Source organism: Lepisma saccharinum, chromosome 29 (genome assembly GCF_977018435.1).
Source record: "Lepisma saccharinum chromosome 29, izLepSacc3.1, whole genome shotgun sequence".
NCBI lineage: Eukaryota > Metazoa > Arthropoda > Insecta > Zygentoma > Lepismatidae > Lepisma > Lepisma saccharinum.
In genome coordinates this window covers 27,892,232-27,916,184 of record NC_139257.1, presented here as the reverse complement: position 1 = coordinate 27,916,184, position 23,953 = coordinate 27,892,232, and the positions used below count along the sequence as shown (strand labels likewise).

General features: G+C 41.4%; 1 protein-coding gene across 1 annotated transcript in view; it reads left to right on the top strand.

Moving 5' to 3' along the window:
* Positions 1–23,953, top strand: part of LOC145981349 (LHFPL tetraspan subfamily member 6 protein-like) — a 257,027-nt gene that overhangs the window by 143,297 nt on the left and 89,777 nt on the right. The window contains exon 3 of the mRNA XM_083114580.1: positions 17,705–17,871. Coding sequence (XP_082970706.1) covers positions 17,705–17,871 — 167 coding nt within the window. The remainder of the gene's footprint in view (positions 1–17,704; positions 17,872–23,953) is intronic.

Sequence of the window (23,953 nt, the reverse complement as noted above, 5' to 3'; positions counted from 1 at the left end):
ATTCTGTGACGTCATCTTTTCATTGAAGTTGAGCTGCGGATGTTCTTCGTTAGCCGTCATCAACCTTAATCAGGATCCTCTCGATCTAATTCCCAGCCCGGGTCTCCGAGTTATGGGACATCAGCAGCTGTCTCTACAAGACAACCGTTTATCTGACGTCCACGTTTCTTCACGATGGAACGGGGCGGTGGAATAACAGCGAAACGGATTAACCACGAAAATTTCACGTTCGCGCTTATCCCTTTCGAGGTTGTTCTGGCGATCCGATGTAAACCCTGGACGCACTGGCTTCCGTAGAATTTGTTTTGCGGGGGGTGTCTGGGATTGTAAAGGTGCACCTATCCATGGATAGCAGGGTTCTTTAAAGTACCAGGAACCAATAAATTCTAATGGGTTCTATTGGGTTCCGCAACAAAACATTTTCCTCGCAAAATTTAAATTAGGTCCAAGTTGCGTATTGTTGCATTGAAAAAAGGTTCCTGGACCGAACTGTAATTCTTTACAGAACCAGAACCCATTTCCGCTTGCTGATTTTCTATCCTGGACAGGAATTGAATTTACTTGAAATTTCCTTTAGTGGACGTTACTCCATTTGATTTCATTAGAAGCAGACTCCAGATGTTCCGTTGCATTCTGTTCCCGTTTCTCTCTGCGTATCACTGGGCTCAAGCTTTGAACAGAACATGGAACGTTTTCTGGTCCCCTATACGGAAGCTGGAACGTTTCCCGGTTCCCTAAACGGAAGCTGGAACGTTTCCCGGTTCCCTAAACGGAAGCTGGAACGTTTCCCGGTTTCCTAAACGGAGGCTGGAAAGTTTAACGGTTCCCTAAACGGAGGCTGGAAAGTTTCCCAGTTCCCTAAACGGAAGCTGGAACGTTTCCCGGTTCCCTAAACGGAAGCTGGAACGTTTCCCGGCTCCCTAAACGGAATCTGGAACGTTTCCCGGTTCCCTAAGCGGAAGCTGGAACGTTTCCCGGTTCCCTAAGCGGAAGCTGGAACGTTTCCCGGTTCCCTAAGCGGAAGCTGGAACGTTTCCCGGTTCCCTAAGCGGAAGCTGGAACGTTTCCCGGTTCCCTAAGCGGAAGCTGGAACGTTTCCCGGTTCCCTAAACGGAAGCTGGAACGTTTCCCGGTTCCCTAAACGGAAGCTGGAACTTCACTGCCTCCACTAAACGGAAGCTGGAACGTTCACTGCCCCCACTAAACGGAAGCTGGAACGTTCACTGCCCCCACTAAACGGAAGCTGGAACGTTCACTGCACTCACTAAACGGAAGCTGGAACGTTCACTGGCCCCGTAAAGGAAACCGGAAACGTTCCCTGGCCCTTTAAAGGGAACCGGGAACTTTTTATGGCTCCCGAACAGAATCTGGAACATTTCCTGGCGATCGGGACGGAACGTGGAACCTTTCACGACATTCAGAAAGGGGCCGAATCAGCATCGTGCAAATGGAGAGGATATGAAAAACGTCCGATGCGTTCAGTTTCTGGAGCGTGCAGTTGCCATGCTGATCACATCGCTTAGAGCGCGTTGGCGTTATAACTCCTTGCAAAGTTTTCCCTTGCAGACTGTGTTGACACTGCAGATCTCCAGGGTAAAATACAAATACCAGGATCGCAAATAACGAGTCTGATTTCAATTCAGGATGCTTTCTTCCCCATCAATGTTGATCCAGAGGGATGCAAAGACTGGTACATCCATCCAACGGGAACCTGAGCGTAATTTATACATACGTGTGCGTATGCGAAAGTTTGTCCAGCACGGCTCGCTGAACAAACTCTCCCACGCACAGAGCCACATGAAATCCACAACCCTTTCTACCCATGCGTGTTTGTTTCAGGACGCCGACAGTCGAGAATGCAGCAATGTGGCCTCGTTGTGCTGAGATTGAGAATTTTAAATTTATCGCAATTTCACTAGCCAAGGCTTATTTTTTCGATGCTCGCCATGTATGTAAATGTGTAGTTTGAAATTCATGAGCGTCACGAGTTTGTTGTTGTAATGAAAATTCTATGAACGCACGTTGTTTTCGCTTTCACATCGATAGCGATTGATTCATTGTCAAATGCAGGAACCGAGAGAGTTTTGTGATGCATGGTTCAAACAATTTTTGCTCACTGGGGTCGTGGGGTTTGCTTTGGTGAGGCAGGGGGGCACTTGCCCTCCCTGAGATTTCTGGAAAGAGTTAATGCAATTTGAATGGTGAAATTGTGGCACTATTTTATAACAAAATGTATTACAAACATTAAGTTACAGCAACTATTATTATTATTATCAGCGGCGGCTCTAAGGGGAGAATCGCCGTGCCATAAAAAGTAAATGCACTTTTAATAGTCGGATTCATTTCTTCGGTTAGAAGAACCAGGGATCACGGGTTCGAATCCCGGCCTGGGTATATGTGTTCTTTGTGAGTGTTCACTCATCCTTATCTTCGCGATTAGCCAAAAGTAGTACAAATGCGAGTAAAATAAACCCATCTTAGGAACTCCGAATTTTTATCTGCAATTTTAATAAACAAAGGTCCAATAAAATTACCTCTTTCATGAGATTTCTATGACATATGCTAGCAATATTTTTTTCGATTTCTTGATCACGTTGGCACTACCCATTATACAGGCTGCCTGCCGCCACATTATTATTATTATTATAATTATTAGCTATTATTATTGTTTTTAAGTAAAGTTACATTTAAGCTTAGTCTATTTTACGTTGATTATAATCAATAGATAATTATCTAATTATAAAAACAGCTTCTTGTCCTACATGAATTAATATGTTTTTAGAGTTATGAAAATTGTATATAGATATGCAAAATAATGGAAATTACAAATGTAGGTAATATTTAATAAACATTAGTATTAGTAATAATAATGATAATAAATAATAATAACAACAAAGATAATAGAAATAACGATAGCATTAATAATAATAAATTTCTATGACTGCTTCCCTGAGAAAATATCCTGCGGGCGCCCTTGGTCCACAGCTCGAAATGCATCTGATGCATTTTTGGTGCATCAATTTACACAGTTAAATGTGTAATTGTTGTTTCCTTGAAATTTTCGTGTCTGATCTAAGCTGATGCATTTTTACTGCATCACACGGAACAGCAGCTGATGGAAGTACCATTTATGCATTTCTGTGTGTGTTTTGATGCATCCAAAAGCGCATCATGGACAGTTTCAATGCGTTACTGTAGTCAATTGCGTCAGTTGACACATTTTAGGTTCTGTATGTTAATAAGTCATACGAATCTCTCTCTATCCCATTCTCTCTATCTTTCTCATCATTTCTTCTTTCCCCCTCTTTCTTTCATTTTATATTTCTATTTTCCTTCTTTCCCGTCTCATTTTTTTTATTTCCCCCTGTCTTTCCATTTTGTCGTCTATTTCCCCTTTCTCTCTCTCCCCAACTTGCTCTCCTTGCCCACTTTTCTATCCATTCTGTCGTTTCTTTTTCCCTTCTCTCTTTCTCTCCCAGTTTCTCTTTTTACCCACTTTTCTATCCATTCTGTCGTATTTTTCCCCTATCTCTCTCTCTCCCACTTCATCTTCTTAACCACCTTTTCCCCTTTCTCTCTCTCTCTCTCCCACTTTCTCTTTTTACCAACTTTTCTTTCCATTCTGTCGTCTTTTTTCCCTTTCTCTCTTTTCACCCACTTTTCTTTCCATTCTGTCGTCTTTTTCATTTTCTCTCCCTCCCACTTTCTCTTTTAACCACCTTTTCCCTTTCTCTCTCTCTCTCTCCCACTTTCTCTTTTCATTCTGTAGTATTTTTCCCCTTTCTCTCTTTCTCTCCCACTTCCTCTTTTTACCCACTTTTCTTTCCATTCTGTCGTCTTTTTCCCTTTCCCTCTTTCTCTCTCACTTTCTCTTTTAACCACCTTTTGTCCTCTTTCTCTTCTTACCCACTTTTCTATCCATTCTGTCGTCTTTTTCCCCCTTTCTCTCTTTCTCTTCTCACCCACTATTCTTTCCATTCTGTCGTCTTTTTCCCCCTTTCTCTCTCCAACTTTCTCTTTTTACCCACATTTCTTTCCATTCTGTCGTCTTTTTCCCTTTCTCTCATTCTCTCCCACTTTCTCTTTTAACCACCTTTTCGCCCTCTTTCTCTCCATCCCACTTTCTCTTCTCACCCACTTTTCTATCCATTCTGTCGTCTTTTTCTCCTTTCTCTCTATCCCACTTTCTCTTTTTATTCACTTTTCTTTCCATTCTGTCATCTTTTTCCCTTTCTATCTCTCCTTAACTTTTTCTTTACCCACTTTTATTTTATTCTGTCGTCTATTTCCCCTTTCTCTCTCTCTCTCTCTCCCACTTTCTCGTGGGTTACATATTTGACTCTCTCTCAATTCTTCCTGCATTTTGTTGTCGTATCCATTCTGACGTGCTAATCACCTCCGTGGTGGTGTGGTTGGCACATCGCGCTACGACGCCAGGGGTCCTGAGCATGGATGTTTGTCCATTCATCATATCATCATTCATCCCCATCATCGCAAATTAGCCAAAAGTAGCACAAAAAGCGATGTAAAATTAAGCAAATCATACGTGCGATACCATTACAAGGTAACTTTAGCGTGGCGGGGATACGAACCAGCAACCCCTACAGTCCACAGCAATATCTCACTGCCAGAGCTCGTTCACCGAAACCAGACAAAAATTGATCCCTACGGAATAGAAGGAGTGGGGAACGGGGGATGAGACACAATGGGGAGGAAAATGGGACAAACACATTCATCTCCGTTTCTCGATGCTCAAAATTCATGACACTTTCCAGTGCTGCTTGCTGGAACCCTTGTCTACCGCTAATTCCTCCTGTTGTCTTGGCCATCAACACCGGGTTTGAATCAATCATGTTTGGATCGATGCCCTAATTTTCCTCTCCCTCCCTCCCCCAACCCCTTTCCGCCTGCCTCGTTAGTTGAGCCCGGATTTTGTTCTAAATTCTTTCTTTTGCTCCCGAAAACAAATTTGTAGGCTTTCAATGCAGAGGTTCGTTTAAGGGTACTGTACCATTGTTGTGCCTCAAAGCGCATAAAATTACTTAAAACTGGGGAAATAACGACGTACCAGGGTATGAATAGTTGTTTTAGCTTTTCCAAAGGACTGATGAAAGGGCAAACAAAAGGTGAACATTTTGGGGGATAATGCGAATAGCTTAGAAGCTATGTAGAAATTGCTAAAATAAAATGTCCTAATAGCTTCTTACCAGTTCCGAGAAGTTTTTCTGTATATACAGGGTGGACCAAACGTCGCAATACATTGGTTTGCAATACGTTTCTCCTACTCTTGATGGACACGCATTAGAAAATAAATATAAAATAAATAAATAAATAAATATGGAAACTTAACAAAATTTTATTTTCCTATGTTTTGCGAGTCTTGGTTCCGCCCCTGTATAAAGAAAGGAGAGAAAATTCATGACTGCAGGGTAACTTGCAACAATTGTCGAGGGGTGTAAGGGGTGACAAACCTTAATATGTGCACGGCAGATGTCGAAACGGTAGAGGAAAGGGTCTAAATATGGGCCCATTTTTTATGTTGTCATTTTCGGAGGAAAAAGATGAATATATCAACCACCTGCCTTTAAAATGCATATCTATGAAATATATAGGCCTACTTAAATGTAATAGCATGCTAAAGTATAGGTCTCAATTATTTTTTTTTAAAAAAAAGCAATTTCCAAAAAATGGTAAAATGATGTATTTCAAAAGTGTTGTCTAAATATGGGCTACTAGGGGCAATATCACAAAAAGCAATTAAAATTTTCAAAAAACAGTCATTTATCGCTAAAACATTATAAAATTCATATTTATGAATAACCTGTTGTTTTGAAAATCACGCGGAATAGGAAAAATCGAAATTAAGAAAAACATCCAAATATTTGTTGAAAATGTGATCTCAACATTAGAACTCATTTCATAGCCCATATTTAGACCATCACGCTATTTTCTTCTTCAATTTATTTTCGCTCTCTGTGATACATATTTCACAAACAAATCATGGCATTATAAAAGCCCACATTTGTTTTATGTACCGCTAATATCATAACCTATACAAAGCAGACGAGAATTCAGAAAACACTGAGTAAAACATACCTGCAAAAAGTTTTCGGAGGTCTCAATTCTATAACAGCGTCCAAGGCCGAAACTAACCACCACTTTATCTTGCGAATTGTCGCCGCAACCTTTGTCCTTGACAGATAACCAGTTCCAATAGCCTCTGCCAGGCTGCAGCACCCTTTAAACCTTCGCCCATATCTAGACCTTCTCCTCTACTTGCATTCTAGCCAAACATTCTGAAGCAAGTCTTATGGGACTTTTCCGAGGACGACGTCGATTCACTTTCGCAATTCTGACAGTGTCTGTGGAAGTGAAGGAACGTAAACATTGTCTTTAGTGAAACACTGCAGGTAGAAATCGCACACTGAGTCCAGTGGGGTGCACATCGAATTCATTTAAGGTTTCTGTGGGTCCCGAGTTCGACACCCGATGAAGGCACATGGCACAATGGTTCGGATCCCAGTTTAAACTCTAGGTCCAGTCCCGATTATCCTTTCTGTGCATAAATTGGACTTCAAACAACTTCAAATTTAGAGCTGTGTAAAATTGGCAAATATTCCTCTTTCAAATGGTAATATCATGTATTTGGTGAAAATATGGCCTTACAAAATGGACCAATAATTTTTGCACACCCTGTATTTCTTACTTTCGTTTACTTTAACTTCGTCCTTGCCCGGTCTCTACTCATTAGGATGTGACAGGAATGGTCTGCGAGGAACACACTTTTGGTCCAGCGGCAACTTCTTAGCGGCGAGAACGATCAAAAAGTAATTGGTTGTTCCAAGCTACCGCCTCCCGTAGCGGGACCTGTTTTTTCAGCTGAGATGTTGGTGAAAGTGCTGGGGGCAAGGATGTCTAGTTAATTTTGCAATAGCTTCGTGATCGAAATGCCATTTTGCGGCTGTAAAAGTACCAGCAAAGACCCAATGAGCACGAAAAGTTCAAAGTTAAGTTCACTTTGTGCACAGAGGAGCTAAACAGGGAAAATTTAAGCGATAAAGGCAATCAATCAATCAATCAATCGAACCCAGGTGTCTTGATATACCAACTGAGCTATCGAGCCAGCCATCGATTTACCTGATTCATCGCTTCCGCCGTCTTATCTGTGTGGTTTCGTCTGATATTTCCATTCCGCTGTTTTACCTGTGTGATTTCACCTGACATTTCCATTCCGCTGTTTTACCTGTGTGATTTCGCCTGATATTCTATTCCGCTGTTTTATCTGGGTGGTTTCGCCTGATTTCCGCTGTTTTACCTGTGTGATTTCGTCTAATATCTCCATTCTGCTGTTTTACCTGTGTGATTTCGCCTGATTTTTTCTTCTCCGCTGTTTCACCTGTGTGGTTTCGCCGGTTTTTCTCCTCCGCTCGTTACCTGTGTGGTTTCGCCGGTTTTTTCCTCCGCTCGTTACCTGTGTGGTTTCGCCAGATTTTTCTACACTGCTGTTTTACCTGTGTGGTTTCGCCTGATTTTTCTACTCCACTGTTTTACCTGTGTGGTTTCGCCTGATTTTTTTTCCTCCGTTGTTTTTACCTGTGTGGGTTTGTCTAATATTTCCATTCCGCTGTTACACCTGTGTGGTTTCGCCGGTTTTTCTCCTCCGCTCGTTACCTGTGTGGTTTCGCCTGATTTTTCTCCACTGCTGTTTTACCGGTGTGGTTACGCCTGATTTTTCTCCACTGCTGTTTCACCTGTGTGGTTTCGCCGGTTTTTCTCCTCCGCTCGTTACCTGTGTGGTTTCGCCGGTTTTTTCCTCCGCTCGTTACCTGTGTGGTTTCGCCTGATTTTTCTCCACTGCTGTTTTACCGGTGTGGTTTCGCCTGATTTTTCTCCACTGTTTTTTCGGTGTGGTTACGCCTGATTTTTCTCCACTGCTGTTTTACCGGTGTGGTTACGCCTGATTTTTCTCCACTGCTGTTTTATCTGTGTGGTTTCGCCTGATTTTTCTCCACTGCTGTTTTACCTGTGTGGTTTCGCCTGATTTTTCTCCTCTGCTGTTTTACCTGTGTGGTTTCGCCTGATTTTTCTCCTCTGCTGTTTTACCTGTGTGGCTTCGCCTGATTTTTATCCTCTGCTGTTCTACCTGTGTGGTTTTGCTTGATTTTTGCTAGCGCAGTTTTACCTGTGATTTCGCCTCAATATCATCATCAGCAGCAGCGAAGAATAAACATCATCAATAGCAGCAATGTGGCAGAAACAACATAAACAGCAGCAATGTGGCAGAATCAACACAGACAGCAGCAATGTGGCAGAATCAACACAAACAGCAGCAATGTGGCAGAAACAACACAAACAACAGCAATGTGGCAGAAACAACACAAACAGAAGCAATGTGGCAGAGACAACACAACACAAACAGCAGCAATGTGGCAGAGACAACACAAACAGCAGCAATGTGGCAGAGACAAAACAAACAGCAGAAATGTGGCAGAAACAACACAAATAGCAGCAATGTGGCAGAAACACCACAAACAGCAGCAACGTGGCATAAAGAACAGCAACGTGCACAAACAGCCAGCAACGTGCACAAACAGCAGCAACGTGGCATAAACACCACAAACAGCAGAAACGTGGCATAATCACCATAATCATTAGCGGCGTGACATAAACACCATGAACATTAGCGGCGTGGCATAAACACCATGAACATTAGCGGCGTGACATAAACACCATGAACATTAGCGGCGTGGCATAAACACCATGAACATTAGCGGCGTGGCATAAACACCATGAACATTAGCGGCGTGGCATAAACACCATGAACATCAGCTGTGAGGCATAAACACCATCAACAACAGCAGCGTAGGAGAAACATCATGAAAAACAGAACCGTATGATAAACTGCAAAAATAATACGAATACATTATAGAACAAAACAAGAGCAACTTGACTTCATTACCAACAAAAAAAACAACAGGATTGCATTACCACGAACAGAAACAGTGGCAACGTATCATTTCTTTCTACATCAACAAAATCGTAATAAAGAAATCACTGTCCCCTCCAATTGCAATATCAGAAACCTGAATATCATCATCTTCGCATCGTCATATACAAAGCCATATCTTTATTAAATCGCATTAGAGTAATATTAACTGAACATGCAAGGAGAGCCCTCATGATACTTGAGGGGAGCAACTGGGTGATTGCTTCCAGCACATGGCGGAGAGATGGAGCTGACAAAAAACTCACTACCCGGCCCTGGATTTGCATAATTGGATCGCCTGCAGTTTTTGGAGGAAAAATCGGGCTCTCTATGCAAGGAGCCGGAGGGGGAGGGTCGTTAGTGGTAACTTTGCCGCCAGAAATTTCGTGGCTGATATTAAATCTGATAGCACGTTGGGAACCGAAGGGTTGAGGAACTGCATCCCCTCTTTGTCTGTGGCGTAATGGGAGCCGCTGAGGGAATTTGTACAGAGAAGTTGCGTCATTTGGGGGGGGGGGGCTGTGGCATTGTATGAGCAAGGCCGTCACGTGGCAAATTTACTTTGTATTTTTTTTGTTTACTGTTCCCAAAACGGATATGCTGGCTTGCGTTGAAAATTGTTGTCTCTGCCTTGTGTCGTCCCTTCGTGTTTGTGATTATCCTATCATCCATTTCATCTTCATGTTCGCGATTAGAGAAAAACTTGCAAAAAAGCAAAGTAAAATAAAACAATTCAATATATATATATATATATATATATATATATATATATATATATATATATATATATATATATGTATATATATACGTATGTATATATATGTATATATATACGTATGTATATATATATATACGTATATATATATATATATATACGTATATATATATATATATATATATATATATATATATTTATATATATATATATATCAGTGGCGTATACTGAGTCCAAGATCTGGGCTATCTCACTATGTCACGTGGTCCTAAGCTATGAATAGAAATAAATTTACCAACTCATAAAAAATCAGGTTGCCAACTCATAGGAAATCAGGTTGCCAACTCATAGGAAATCAGGTTGCCAACTCATAGGAAATCAGGTTGCCAACTCATAGGAAATCAGTTTGCCAACTCATAGGAAATCAGTTTGCCAACTCATAGAAAATCAGTTTGCCAACTCATAGAAAATCAGTTTGCCAACTCATAGGAAATCAGTTTGCCAACTCATAGGAAATCAGTTTGCCAACTCATAGGAAATCAGGTTGCCAACTCATAGGAAATCAGGTTGCCAACTCATAGGAAATCAGGTTACCAACTCATAGGAAATCAGGTTACCAATTCATAAGAAATCAGATTGCCAACTCCAGAATCAGCATCATCATCTCACTGATATGAATAATATTATTTACAATTTGTCATTGATTTTTCTCCTGTATTTTATTCTCTAGACTTCAGGCTTCGCAAATAGCCTAGCTAGCCCAGAATATACGCTCCTGATATATATATACTGCATGCTGCTTTTCATTGTGAACTAAATTTTTAACAGTGTTTAATAGTACTCGTTCATATTTTAGCATTCATATGAGCTTTTCGGATATGGGTTGTTGCTACGGGGGGGGGGGACTTAACAGAGTACGGTGGCATCCATGTTGCCTTCATCATTATGCCTTGTGGTTCTATTTTCACTTTTATTTTATTGACTAGCAGTGGCGGCGATTAGGTCCTTGGTAGATACAGTTTAGTGTAATGCGGGAGCAGTAGTGACAAAAAGTGAAGGGACAACTGCCCACTCGCCCTCCCCCCCCCTTAATCGCCGTCACCGTTGACTACCATTCACTATTCCCAGTCTTTTAAAATTTTTAAGAGGGAAGAATATTCCAGAAGACTCGTGCCCAATGTATTTTATATTATTTGATGTTTATTTAAAAATTTTAAGTAATTGTGTAGTGCGTTATTTTACTAGTCGTTAATTTCGTCGCTGTAGTAGTCAGAGACAAAAAAAGACACAGACAACGTCTTGTTTATGAAGTGTTTCGTTTCGTGTAGATTTCCATTTCGAACCCTGGAAATAATCGTTATGTCTGTTATTAGAGAGAAATATTTTGGAAAAGGATTTAGATTGGAAATGTAACATAACATTCGTCCGTCCACATAAATAAACAGCGTTTCTCTATTTGCAAGACCCGAAGATGCAAATGCATAAACTTGGTTTATTAGTAGATTATTAGGTAAAACTATCAAAGCCGGGAATCCGATTTCTTAAAATTTACAGGAGAAAGTACTTACGGAATTGTGTAAGTGTGTAATTTTCTGAAGTTCGTAGAAGTGTTTTCTCGCATTTTTCAATGTATTTGCCCGCTAATTCATGTTTTTTTCTATAATAATGTCCGTCCGATGCACGAAAACTGTTGCTTGCATTTCCATCAATGTACTTGAACCGGATGTTGCGAGCATCTGATGACTTAATCCCTGGTAAGTGTTTCCAAACACACTGTTTTTTCACTATATTGCCCAACCTCAAGCAACCTAACCGTGATGGTGCGTGGGGCTATCGTGAATGGTTTTGGGGGCTATTCGTGGATGGTTATACGACCCAGAATGGTTTTTGGTGCTATGCGTGAATGGTTTTTGGGGCTATGCGGGAATGGTTTTCGGGGAATTTTTCTGTTAGGAAGGTTGAAACACTGCTTTGCCGTTTGAAACACAACGCTAGTCAAGATTTGCCCGCCATTTTGCGTGTTCAGGAAGCGAGAAAAGAACGAACAATAATTACTCGATATGTCGACAATAGATACTAATTTCGTTTAAAAAAAGCGAAATCCCTTGTTAAATAATCTTTCCCAATGCAGAATAAGTAAGCACGAATGTAAACAATTACAGAATAAACGAGTTACAGAGAATTCCCGGCTTTGATAGTTTTACCGATTATTAAATAAGACGAAGGGAGATACTCCAAAGTTCTTGCTTATCAAGAGCTGATTTAAGAAGCTAATGTAAGCATCAATATTTCACAAATCTCTTCATACAAATCACGAGGTGCGTGTGGAAGTTCACCCTACAGATTCGTGCTAACTTGAAGTCTGCAGGGCAGCTCTATTGAGAGAGCAAGTTAATTAGATTTACACTCCACCATTCCGTGCAATCGAGCAGACTGTTCTGACCGCATCTGGACTAGGGGACTCTATTCATAAGCAGGGCTTTCAGAGTTGGAAATGACGTGGACAAGTTGGTCGTCATGTCTGCGGAACTCCTCGCCAGTTGCTTTTGTGGTGGCGACGTAACACTTCACGGCGGTATGGCCTTCAGCTTTGCCCTCGAGAACGTAAATTCTGTCTACTCGAAGAACGTCCTTTTTCAGACTCGAGTGTATTCCGGTTCTGCGGTCGTTCTCAATATTTCATGTGGTGGACTTCTTGGTCATTGTGCAGGTAGATATTGAGAGTAGTGTTGCCCACGGGACGAGACGGGACAGGCTTTTAAAAATTCGAGACGAGACGAGATTGACCATGTGCCATAAGACAAACGAATATTTTCGAGACGAGACAGCCTTTCCACGATACGAGACAGGCCAAAGTCTCGTCTCGTGGGCAACACTAATTGAGAGCTTGTTTTACTCGTGTTTCTGACTTCATGCTTGCACGCTTTGTTTCACTTTTAGTTGCTGATCTGTTGTTATCCTAAATTCGGTTTTATTCTTTGCAGTCTCGGACTTTCATTAATCGTGGATGTTTTGTTTTTGGGCACCTTTCCCTGTTTTCTTTTGACACTGAATTTTTATACGCATATTCTTTCTGAAGTTTCAGATGCATTCTTTATTATGCAGTTTCAGTTGTACTTTGATATATCACACTTCTTGAACTTTCAGATACGTTTCCCTTGTTTCATTTGTGTTAAAAGTGTCGTGGTTTCAAGAAAATTTCCTTATTTCGAGGTTTCTTAAACTTTCCCTCTCTTATCGTGGTTTCTGAAACGTTTCCGTGGTTTCCGGAAAGTTTCCGTGGTTTCCGGAAAGTTTCCGTGGTTTCCGGAACGTTTCCCGCCTTTTCAGTGGTTTCCAGAATGTTTTCCCCTTTTCAGTGGTTTCCAGAATATTTTCCCCTTTTCAGTGGTTTCCAGAAAGTTTTCCCCTTTTCCATGGTTTCCGGATGTTTCCCACTTTTCCATGTTTTTCGGAACGTTTCCCCTTTTCCATGGTTTCCGGAACGTTTCCCCATTTTTCATGGTTTCCTGAATGTTTCCCCCTTTTCACTGGTTTCCAGAATGTTTCCCCCTTTTCAGTGGTTTCCGGAATGTTTCCCCCCCTTTCAGTGGTTTCCGGAATGTTTCCCCCCCTTTCAGTGGTTTCCGGAATGTTTTCCCCCCTTTCAGTGGTTTCCGGAATGTTTCCCCCCCTTTCAGTGGTTTCCGGAATGTTTCCCCCTTTTCAGTGGTTTCCGGAATGTTTCCCCCTTTTCAGTGGTTTCCGGAATGTTTCCCCCTTTTCAGTGGTTTCCGGAATGTTTCCCCCTTTTCAGTGGTTTCCTGAATGATTCCCCCTTTTCCGTGGTTTCGGGAAGAACGTTCGCTCCTTTCCGTGGTTTCGGGAAGAACGTTGTCCCTTTTTCCGTGGTTTCAGGAAGAACGTTGTCCCTTTTTCCGTGGTTTCAGGAAGACCATTATCCCTTTTTCCGTGGTTTCAAAAACGTCCTTTCTCGTAGGTTCACATGTGCTATATTTTTGTAAATTCAGATGTATTTTCCTTTTCTTAATTCCACATTCATTCCCCTTTCAGTAGAAGTTGCAACTCTCGTTTCCATAATTCCAGATCTACTCACCTTTTCATAATTTTAAATTCATTCCGAAAACGAAAGTGCGTCTAGTAGGTAATAACCTTTTGAGAAAGATGAGAAGAGAAACGTTCATAGCAAGAGTATTTTAACCGGAGATAAAGATTTTAAAAAACAAGATGAAAAAGTGATGCAGTTAAAGTCCCCGTCGCCTCCCTCCAAATGTTGAAGCTGGATGAAAGATGTCGTGAGGCAGACGGAGGACGCCTCACGAATGAAGCTAGCGGAGAGGGACTGACCTACCGGTTCGATTTTACATGACGCAGTGGTGCCAACTGCCATCGTAAATCTCCACATCCCTTTGGGTGTTTTGGCATCTGTCCCTACCAAGCGCCCGAGGAATTTCACGGTGCTGCTGTGTTGCGGTGAAGGTCTCATTGTTGAGATGCGTTTCATGGTCGAGTTAGATACCAAGATATCCGGGGGTCGAGGCCCAATTTAGACTTAATCGTTAAAAATCAACAGCAGAAGTATTTTGTGTTACGTCAGTTCTCTGTACCGTACCGGAAACACTGAACGAAGGTCGTCTAAAAAAATAAAGACAAATACAGGGTGACTAAAAAAAAGTAACGGAAATTCAGGGCCGGCTGAAGATAAAAACTTACACCCGGGCGCCCTATACTTTCCACCTTCCTCCAATAATATATGACCATGTTATACACTTACGGTTTTAGTGACGAAAAATAATAGTCTTATTTTAAAAATACCTAAGTATGTATTTATTTAATACAATAATCTCTTATCTTAAATGAGTGATGACTTGATGAAGAAATACTCATGAAGAACATCAATGTCCAGGCCAAAATTTCCTTTACTAACCATTCCTCCACGAAGGTCGGCGACTTGGGAAATAAAGTAATGTTTATGAACAAGAAGGAGACGATAAAGATGGTGAACATTGTTGAATCAATTAAAGGAAAGAAAAGTTAAAAAGAACTGAACATAAAATAGGGACAAATGATAAGAAATACTGACAGAATAGTGGAAAAAGACAATAAAAATTTAACAAGGAAACGATTGATTGAATTGTTGTTTTGAGTCCTCTTTATGCACAGAAAAGCTAATGCAAGAAAAATCGATAAGAAAATGTGCATGATATGTTCATTTCAATAAGAAGGCGTTGTTGTTTTCGGAGTTGGAAACATGATTTGCTAGGAGTTGGCAACCTGTCCAGGCTTCATCGAGAAGTCGCCAAGAACAGCAAGTTCTATTTAGACCAAGGGTTAGACTTCGTCTTTCTTTGATACCAGTGTTATTCCCAGCATAGAATTTTCTCAGGAACGGGGAATTTTTGAACCAAAATATTACAGGTAAGGGAAAGAGGGAGAATCATCTAAAAATGCGCATCTCCCCTGCGTCCAGTTACAATAGTTTCTTGCCAGATAGAATAGGAAGAGAGAGTATATTCCAATAGTTGAGTAAATGCTTGGGAAACAGGTAATTTTATGGTCGAAAATGGAAGTACGAGTATTTATCATTGTTTCAAAATCCCCAAGAAACGAGTAAGAGCCCACCTCTTCTCCCCACCACATTTTTCTCCATTTGTGTGAGATAGCCCAGGTTTTGAACCCAACATACGCCCCTGGATCCGAACCACTATGCGCCTCCACGGGTATCGAACCCGGGAACGGGGCAACGAAAAATACAAAAAAAAAAGCATCTTCGGAGATATTAGGGAATATAAGGCATATAATAATTCAGTTCATCTCTGCGAATGGATAATAAACCTTTTCGAGCAAGGCTTCATATCCAGGAAAGTATCAACTCGGGGCAAGTTCCGGCACCTACTTACCTGTTGGGTGAGATGAGTCAAGGCAAATGGATAATAAGCCTTTTCCTGCTCCCACAAAATATAGGCAATAGTTAGGCTGGAGAGTTCAATGAACTAACCGATCTCTAAGTACGCACTGGTTAGTCAGTTCATCTCTGCGAATTGAACGTATATTCTAGTTAGTAACTAAGTTGTGCACATCTATAATGGGATTAGGTCATAATTTTACACATACAAACCATATTGACAATTTATTGACACGGAAGTTGAAAAGATATTGAAGCAAATATTGAGTTCGTTTTGATATTGGTCAAGACAGATGGATTTCTTTCTATAATTAAAGATTTTGCGTTATAGTATCATTTTAGTTCGCACTACCATCTGTCGTTGTCTATTCTAATATAAAAAAAGATCGATCCCCTTTATCACCAAGTGTAGTAACTTTTTTGGTCCTGAGTTGGCAACCTAGGTATGATGTTGCATAAACTGAGCGGTAACTGAAAACCCGGCGAGTTTGCTTGTGGTCTCAGCCGTTAGGGACCTTCCACCGACTGATAATGATGCTTAACGGGTCTTGAAGCAGCGTATAATTGCTTCTAAAAGTTCTGCTGCATTGAAAGCTTGGAGAAGGGTAGGTAGGATGGGGTTGATGGCCGAGGGGGTAGATAAGAGGCGACTGGAGCCCCAGCGTTGCTGTCATTAAGAGGTACTTACACTTGAACATTCACAAATGCTTACAGTTTCAGTTGTGGTTATAGCACCTTGCAATAGGTGGCGCATACTTACAAATGTATGGCAACACTGATGTGGCCAACAACTTCATGCTGTCTTGTACAGCCGCGATTAAAGAAGGGTTGTAATTTTATTGTATGTAACTCCCTACATTTTAGAACATATTGCTCGTCCCCAGTCCCGGTTCATATTTCCCATCCCTCCTCATTCCTTGCCTTCTGGGGCCTCTTCTAATTTCCCAGCCCCTATCACTTGTCTTATGGTGCCTCTTCTCATTTCCCAGCCCCTATTCCCTGCCTCCTGGTGCCTCTTCTCCTTTCCCAGCTTCTACTCCTTGCCTCCTGGTGCCTCTTCTCCTTTCCCATCCCTCATTTATTGCCTTCTGGTGCCTCTTCTCATTTCCCAGCCCCTATTCCTTGCCTTATGGTGCCTCTTCTCCTTTCCCAGCTTCTATTCCTTGCTTTCTGGATCCTCTTCCCCTTTCCCATCCCTCATTCCTTGCTTTCCGGTGCCTCTTCTAATTTTCAAGCCTCTATCCCTTGTCTTATGGTGCCTCTTCTCATTTCCCAGCCCCTATTCCTTGCCTTATGGTGCCTCTTCTCATTTCCCAGCCCCTATTCCTTGCCTTATGGTGCATCTTCTCCTTTCCTAGCCCCTATTTCTTGCCTCATGGTGCCTCTTCTCCTTTCCCAAACTCTATTCCTTGCCTTATGGTGCCTCCTCTCATTTTCCAGCCCCTATTCCTTGCCTTATGGTGCCTCTTCTCATTTCCCAGTCCCTATTCCTTGCCTTATGGTGTCTCTTCTCATTTCCCAGCCCCTATTCCTTGCCTTATGGTGCATCTTCTCCTTTCCTAGCCCCTATTTCTTGCCTCATGGTGCCTCTTCTCCTTTCCCAAACTCTATTCCTTGCCTTATGGTGCCTCTTCTCATTTCCCAGCCCCTATTCCTTGCCTTATGGTGCCTCTTCTCATTTCCCAGTCCCTATTTCTTGCCTTATGGTGCCTCTTCTCATTTCCCAGCCCCTATTCCTTGCCTTATGGTGCATCTTCTCCTTTCCTAGCCCCTATTTCTTGCCTCATGGTGCCTCTTCTCCTTTCCCAAACCCTATTTCTTCCCTTATGGTGCCTCTTCTCCTTTCCCAGGCTCTATTTCCTACCTTCTGGGTACCTGCTCTTTTTCCCAGCCCCCGTTCCTCTTCTTCTCGTACCTGTTTATAACCTTTTCGAGCATATACTCTTCTCTCTAGAGTATGCTCTTCTGTTTGTGGGCATTTCTCCTCATTTGATGCTTAATTTGATGCAAAATATCGTTTTCTGTAATGTTATTAATGCTGTTAAAATGGTGATTGTGGAGTAATTAAATGTAACCATTCTTATTTGGTTCCTTGCAGGTTCTGGGACATCCCGAGCGTGTGGTGGCAGGCGTGCACCATAATGGTGGGCATCGGGAGCGCTTTGAGCTTATTGGTGGCCGTGACAGCGATTGCCGCGTGCTGCATCACCTACGTCATCCATACAGGCACCGCGAGGATAGCCGGGGCGCTACAGTTCATTGCAGGTATGTTTGCTGATGTCTTCAATACTTCCTTCTAGGGAACTTTTTCACACAGCTTACGTACGAACCAACTGCACAGAACCGCACGCCAATTGGTTCATCCCAGGCTATGACATCTACAGATATAAATGGTTTCATGTATTTTTTTCCTTTTCACGTCCCCTTTCTTCCATTTCTGGCTAACTGCGACAATAATCTAAAGACGGGGGAACACGCACAAAGGGTCACTACCAATATCCAGGACGGGTCTTGAACCCGCAACCTTGAGTGATATACAGTAAACCCTTGTTAACACAAACTCGCTTAAGACGAACACTCGGTTAACATGAACAAAATGTTTGTCACGGCAGGGATGTATTATATCTTATAGAAAGTTTTATCTTTTAACGTGAATTTCGGTTACCATGAATTACGAACTGTTTTATAGTCCGTTGTGTCATTAGATCTCATTTAACACGAACTTTCAGTTTTTCATATTTTTTTCTGTTGTTCCTCTGTCGTTTCTCTGCTAGGTATGTAAGAAATCGCTCGACAATCTCCATCATCTTGTCAAAAATCCACGTATACAGTATTGTAACCAACAGATTCAGATCAACAATATGTTAAAATGTGTTTTTCTATTCTATAAAACATAGCCAGTACGAGTAACATCAAGTTGCCAGCAGTAAGATGGGAGTCATGGCCAAGAGGAAGCAGACAGGTATAGATCTGAAAACAAAACTGAGAATCCTAGAGGAAGTAGACTGCGGTGCATTGAACAAAACGACAATTGCTGAACAGTATGGAATTGCCAAATCTACATTATCTACAATACTGAAATGCATAATACGTATTGTAAATGGTTAATGTGTAGAAAGAACTGTATTGCAACAATAACATTTGAGTCCCCGGTTAGCACGATTTTTTTTAAAACGAACTCTTGATTTTTCGGTCCTTTGGGATTCGTGTTAACGAGGGGTGTTGACTGCGGAGTGGTTAGCACATCGCTCTACGACGCCGGGGATCACGGGTTCTAATCCTGGGCCTGGGTGTTTGTGAGTGCAGTCTTCAATTTCATTCATAACCACTCACCCTTATCTTAGCCAAAAGTGGCAGAAAAGCGAAGTAAAAAAAAACAAAACAATCAATCAGCCATGAGTCGAGCACACAACGTCATCATTTGTCACAAGACTTTTACACGTGGCCGCTCCTGGTTTACATCATCATGAGCCAGCCCCCCCCCCCCCTTATGCACAATTTCAGTTATACGTTTTAGAACAAGTTATGTGACAGCCACTTATTTTGTAAAATTGTTTTTACCACATTGCAAATTTATTTTTCCACATTTGCTGTCCCTTTCCAAAACATTTTTTTCCTTCAGTGGAATGTTCTTTCTTTGCAAGCTGAGGCCTGGTCTGTAGCCCCCCCCCCCACCAAGCCTCCTCTTGGCGACACAAATATTAACACTGGAACGTGCCTTTCTTTACTAAGTTTAAATAATATCATAATTTTACTAGCTGAATACCCGGCGTTGCCCGGGTATTTATTTATTTATCCCAATCTTGTATTAGACAGGAAAATAATGAATTCTAACTATAGTGTAAAATGTAACTAATTTTAAATGTGATCGTGAATGTCACCAATTAGCTTAGCAACTCCGAAAACTATGGATTCGACACTAATCTAGGTCATTCGTGCATTTATTTTCACCCACTCTCGCCCCTCATGCCGATAGGTGATGAACTTGGAATTGAACGGCATTGGGGGCGACTCCGAAAACTATGGATTTCTAACTAAACTGTCATATCAGCTTGAGTGTTAGACAACCCGAGAAACACCTTCGTTGTGCGGATTGCATAGAGTCACGGATGTCTGTTTGTGCGGAATTTAATATCGGTGGTTCTCGATTATTTTTACATGTCACCCCTTACCACCCCCACCCCTAGGGGTGCCAGGGGTGTCTTACCCCCACAGTATTTCTTTCCAGGTTGCAAGTGATACGCCTACCAAGTTTGGTTGAAATCTCTTCAGGTGTTCGAGAGTTATTGCTGAACAAATATACACATATACACACACACATCCATTTTTATATATAGAGAGAGATGCAGAGAAGCTGAATTTGGTCTGGACCTACAGTCTAAAGTGGGATTAAAATCATTCGACAACATGTAGTTGTCAGAAAAGTCGAACTTGGGACGAATCAAATAATATTTATTCTAACTTTTAGGCTCCTTGTTCGTTTCTTTCACATTAAACCCTTGGAAATGAAGGCGACGTTTCTCCTTTCGGATGTTCATGAATAGAGACCCACCAAATGTTAATTTAAGTTAAATATTGGTTCTATAAAGAAGGCTGTTGGCCTAGTGCTAACGCAATGCCCCCTAATCAAAAGATTACATGTACGATTCCGAAAGGTGCAAATTGCACACTTGTTAGGGCCTCACTTTACACTGTAGGTCCAGTCCCGATTACCTCTGATCATGAAGCGAACTTATAACTTTGGCACAATGCTATAATAAGCATGAGTTGAAAAAGGAAATTTCAGTAGTACCAAAAGAGTGGAAAGTGAATGTTCAAAAGGGATTTTGAGTGTGTATCGATTCATGTATGCAAAGTGAAACATCGATTTTATGTTTTCACGGGATCAAGGTGAAAAAACTCAAAATATTACAATGCAAACTATACACCATTTTGTCCTGTTGAAACCATGAGGATTTAATGTATATTGCGGTAAAGTGGACAATGCGATAACGTAAAATCGAGGTTCCACTGTAATTATATATTTCAATATTCTAGTTCTTGTTAATAATGCCTAATAGAGGGGGTATATGTTTCCAAAAAGGAGTTTCAGTTTTCAACTATACCGGAATCCAGAAATTGATGGCACCCCCCTTCCTTCAAAGCTAAAAGTTGCAATCGCACATTGCCTCTCTGGACTAAGCGTGAACGAAATACGAAAAAAGGACACGAGTTTTAAGACACACTAAAGAGGATCTTGCTATGCGACGACACCTCACTGCAGTCTCTGTAGCACCTTCATGTGTCCAAATAGCGTTTCTTTCCTAAAGTTAAAAAGAAACTTTGTTCCCAGTTGGTAAAGTCAATTCCACACGGTGGAAGCACCTTTTGTTCTTCTCGTGCATTGAGGGCATACACCCTCCCCCCTCCCTCCCCCTTCGTCCATGAGACCGCTGGAGACCCGCCTGTCCCTGTTGCTTCATTCAAACGCCACCCAAGCAATTGCTGAAGTTTCCAGTTCGCATCCCCAACAGTAACAGTTGGGGAAGATTGGGGTTCTGGTAGTTTTGGAGTTTCTAGCAAGTTTGGACAGGCCTTTCGCAGACAGGTATTGCCTGTTACAGGTGTTGAGTTTCTTGTTCTTCTCTTTTCGTCTGAGCAAACAGTGTCTGGCTTAGGGAGAACAGTGGAGGAGTAACAGAGCTAAAAACACGATAAGAAGTAGTCTTTGAGAAATCGTTTCTCTAAAGTAGCTGAATTCCTTCCCTAAAATGATTGAATTGGTTCCCTAAAATGGCTCAATCGCTTTCCGAAAGTGTCTGAATCGCTTTTCGAAAGTGTCTGAATCGCTTTCCGAAAGTGACTGAATCGCTTTCCGAAAGTGACTGAATCGCTTTCCGAAAGTGACTGAATCGCATCCCTGAAGTGGCTGAATCGCTTCCCTGAAGTGGCTGAATCGCTTCCCTGAAGTGGCTGAATCGCTTCCCTAAAGTGGCTGAATCGCTTCCCTAAAGTGGCTGAATCGTTTCCCTAAAGTGGCTGAATCGCTTCCCTAAAGTGGCTGAATCGCTTCCCTAAAGTGGCTGAATCGCTTCCCTAAAGTGACTGAATTGCTTTCCGAAAGTGACTGAATCGCTTTCCGAAAGTGGCTGAATCGCTTCCCTGAAGTGGCAGTAGTTACTACCGGTATGTGGAATTTTGAAAAGAAAGAATGTCATCCAGATCCTGACTTCGGCAAATGACTTCCCATTTCGGGAACCCGACACGGTTGAGAAATTTCAAACGATAGTGTTCAAAAGTGGTTATTCTCGATGTTTTTTGCGCCATAAGTGTGTGTCTGAAATTTCATAAGATTAGCTGTTTTTGTTCCAGAAACACAAAAACAATTGCAAGGGGCGGCGGAACAGTGTGTAGAATTTCGAGATTCTTAGAATGCCAGGAAATTTTTAATATTTCCCGTAACGAATTTTTTTCCGGTTTGGTCGGAAAATGACCATTTTTCTCGTCCCGAACGTCTGGATTTTAAAAAACCTCCCGTCCCGGTCTGAAACATGATCGAATTAATTCGAAGATTTACATGCTTTTTACCCTCATTGTTGTGTAGGCACCAGAACTGGGTTCGAATCCCGGCCTGAGTGTTCCTTGTGAGTGTCCCTTCATATTCCTTTGCATTTTATCACCTGGAAGCAGTGTGGTATTTGTAGGGGGGATGGGGGGAATTCTCCCTTATGGATACTTGTCCCCCCTCTCTGCTTGGTAAATTTTTATCCCTAGGGGTATGATATTTGGGGGGGGGGAAATAAATTATTGGCGATTTCCTTACTTCCTGCACTTGCACTACTAGTCGAAAAAATAATTTCCAATCGTATCCTTGCGCATGCTACTCCGTTCCTCTCTCCCACTCAACACGGTTTTCTTCCTCATGCTTCATGTGACACAAACCTTGCTTGTTTGCTCACCAACGCGGTTAACTGCCTGAGTTCCAAGCAAGACATGGATGTCGTTTACTTAGATTTTTCTAAAGCGTTTGACTCTCTCCCTCATACAAAACTCATCCATAAACTTTCAAACAGATTCAACATTCACGGACCTCTTCTTAAATTACTATTATCTTACTTGCACAATAGAAAGCAAAAGGTTATCATATCTGGTTGCTCTTCGTCATGGCTCCCTGTAGTTTCCGGTGTGCCTCAAGGAAGTTCTCTAGGGTACCTGTGTTTCACTCTTTTCATGGACGATATTCATGAATATATTTCTCCAGAATGCTCAATTTTATTGTATGCTGATGACTGTAAGTTATTTAGAAACATCGCTTCAGTTGAAGACACTTGTTCCATGCAAGACAATCTCGCACACATTGAACGCTGGTGCCAAGACTGGAATCTGAAAATAAATCCCGAGAAATCTGTTTTTATGAGGTTTACCCTCAAATCCAATTTTACAGCACCATCCTATAGATTATGAAACAAAATCATCCCGTTCGTACAACAGCACAAAGATCTTGGAGTCATTTTCGACAGCAAACTCACTTTCATCCACCACATAGATTACATAACTTCGAGAGCCGTGAAAACCCTTGGGCTAATTTACAGATTTACAGATATCACACATGTTTCTGCCCTCAAATCCTACTTTACATCGTGCGTAGTACCTATTCTTGAATATGGTTCCTGTATTTGGTCAATGGCCTGTGATAGCAATATAAAGAGAACAAACAAAGTGATAAATTTCTTTATCAGAATAGTCAAACATAGATGCCCAGCCCTTGCAAACTTTTCCAAACATGAAATTCTGTCCACTCTTCAAATTCACGATCCGTCCCTTCGCCGTCAAGTTTCAGATCTAACATTTCTTTTCAAAATCATGAATGGACAACTTTTCACTAACGAACTCTTGTCACATCTTCACATCCGGATCCCACGTACCAACAGCAAATGCAACAACTTCTTTTACACAAAAGCCTCAAGGCTATCCCTAGAACAAAGGTCATTTCTCTATAGGCTACAAACAAGGTACAATACACTAATTGATCCTCCAGGCTTCCATCTATCTAAGCAGGCTTTCAGAAATGCGTGCATCAAGCAGCTGAAGAGAAATTAATATTTGTTATACCCTTGTTATTGTTTTATTATTATTGTTTAATTTTTATTATTTTTATTGTATTATTCTTGTTACATATGTGTGCGTGCTTCTCATTTGTTAATTTTTATTTTTCTCGCTGTTGATATCCTGATATAAAATGAATTCTCTCTGTATTCAGGATTTCTCAAATAAATAAAATAAAAAAATAAATTTCGCCATTCAATTGCAACATTTTCTGTCAGACAACTGGAAGCTCCATTTGGCGAACACAGATGTGGCCTCAAGC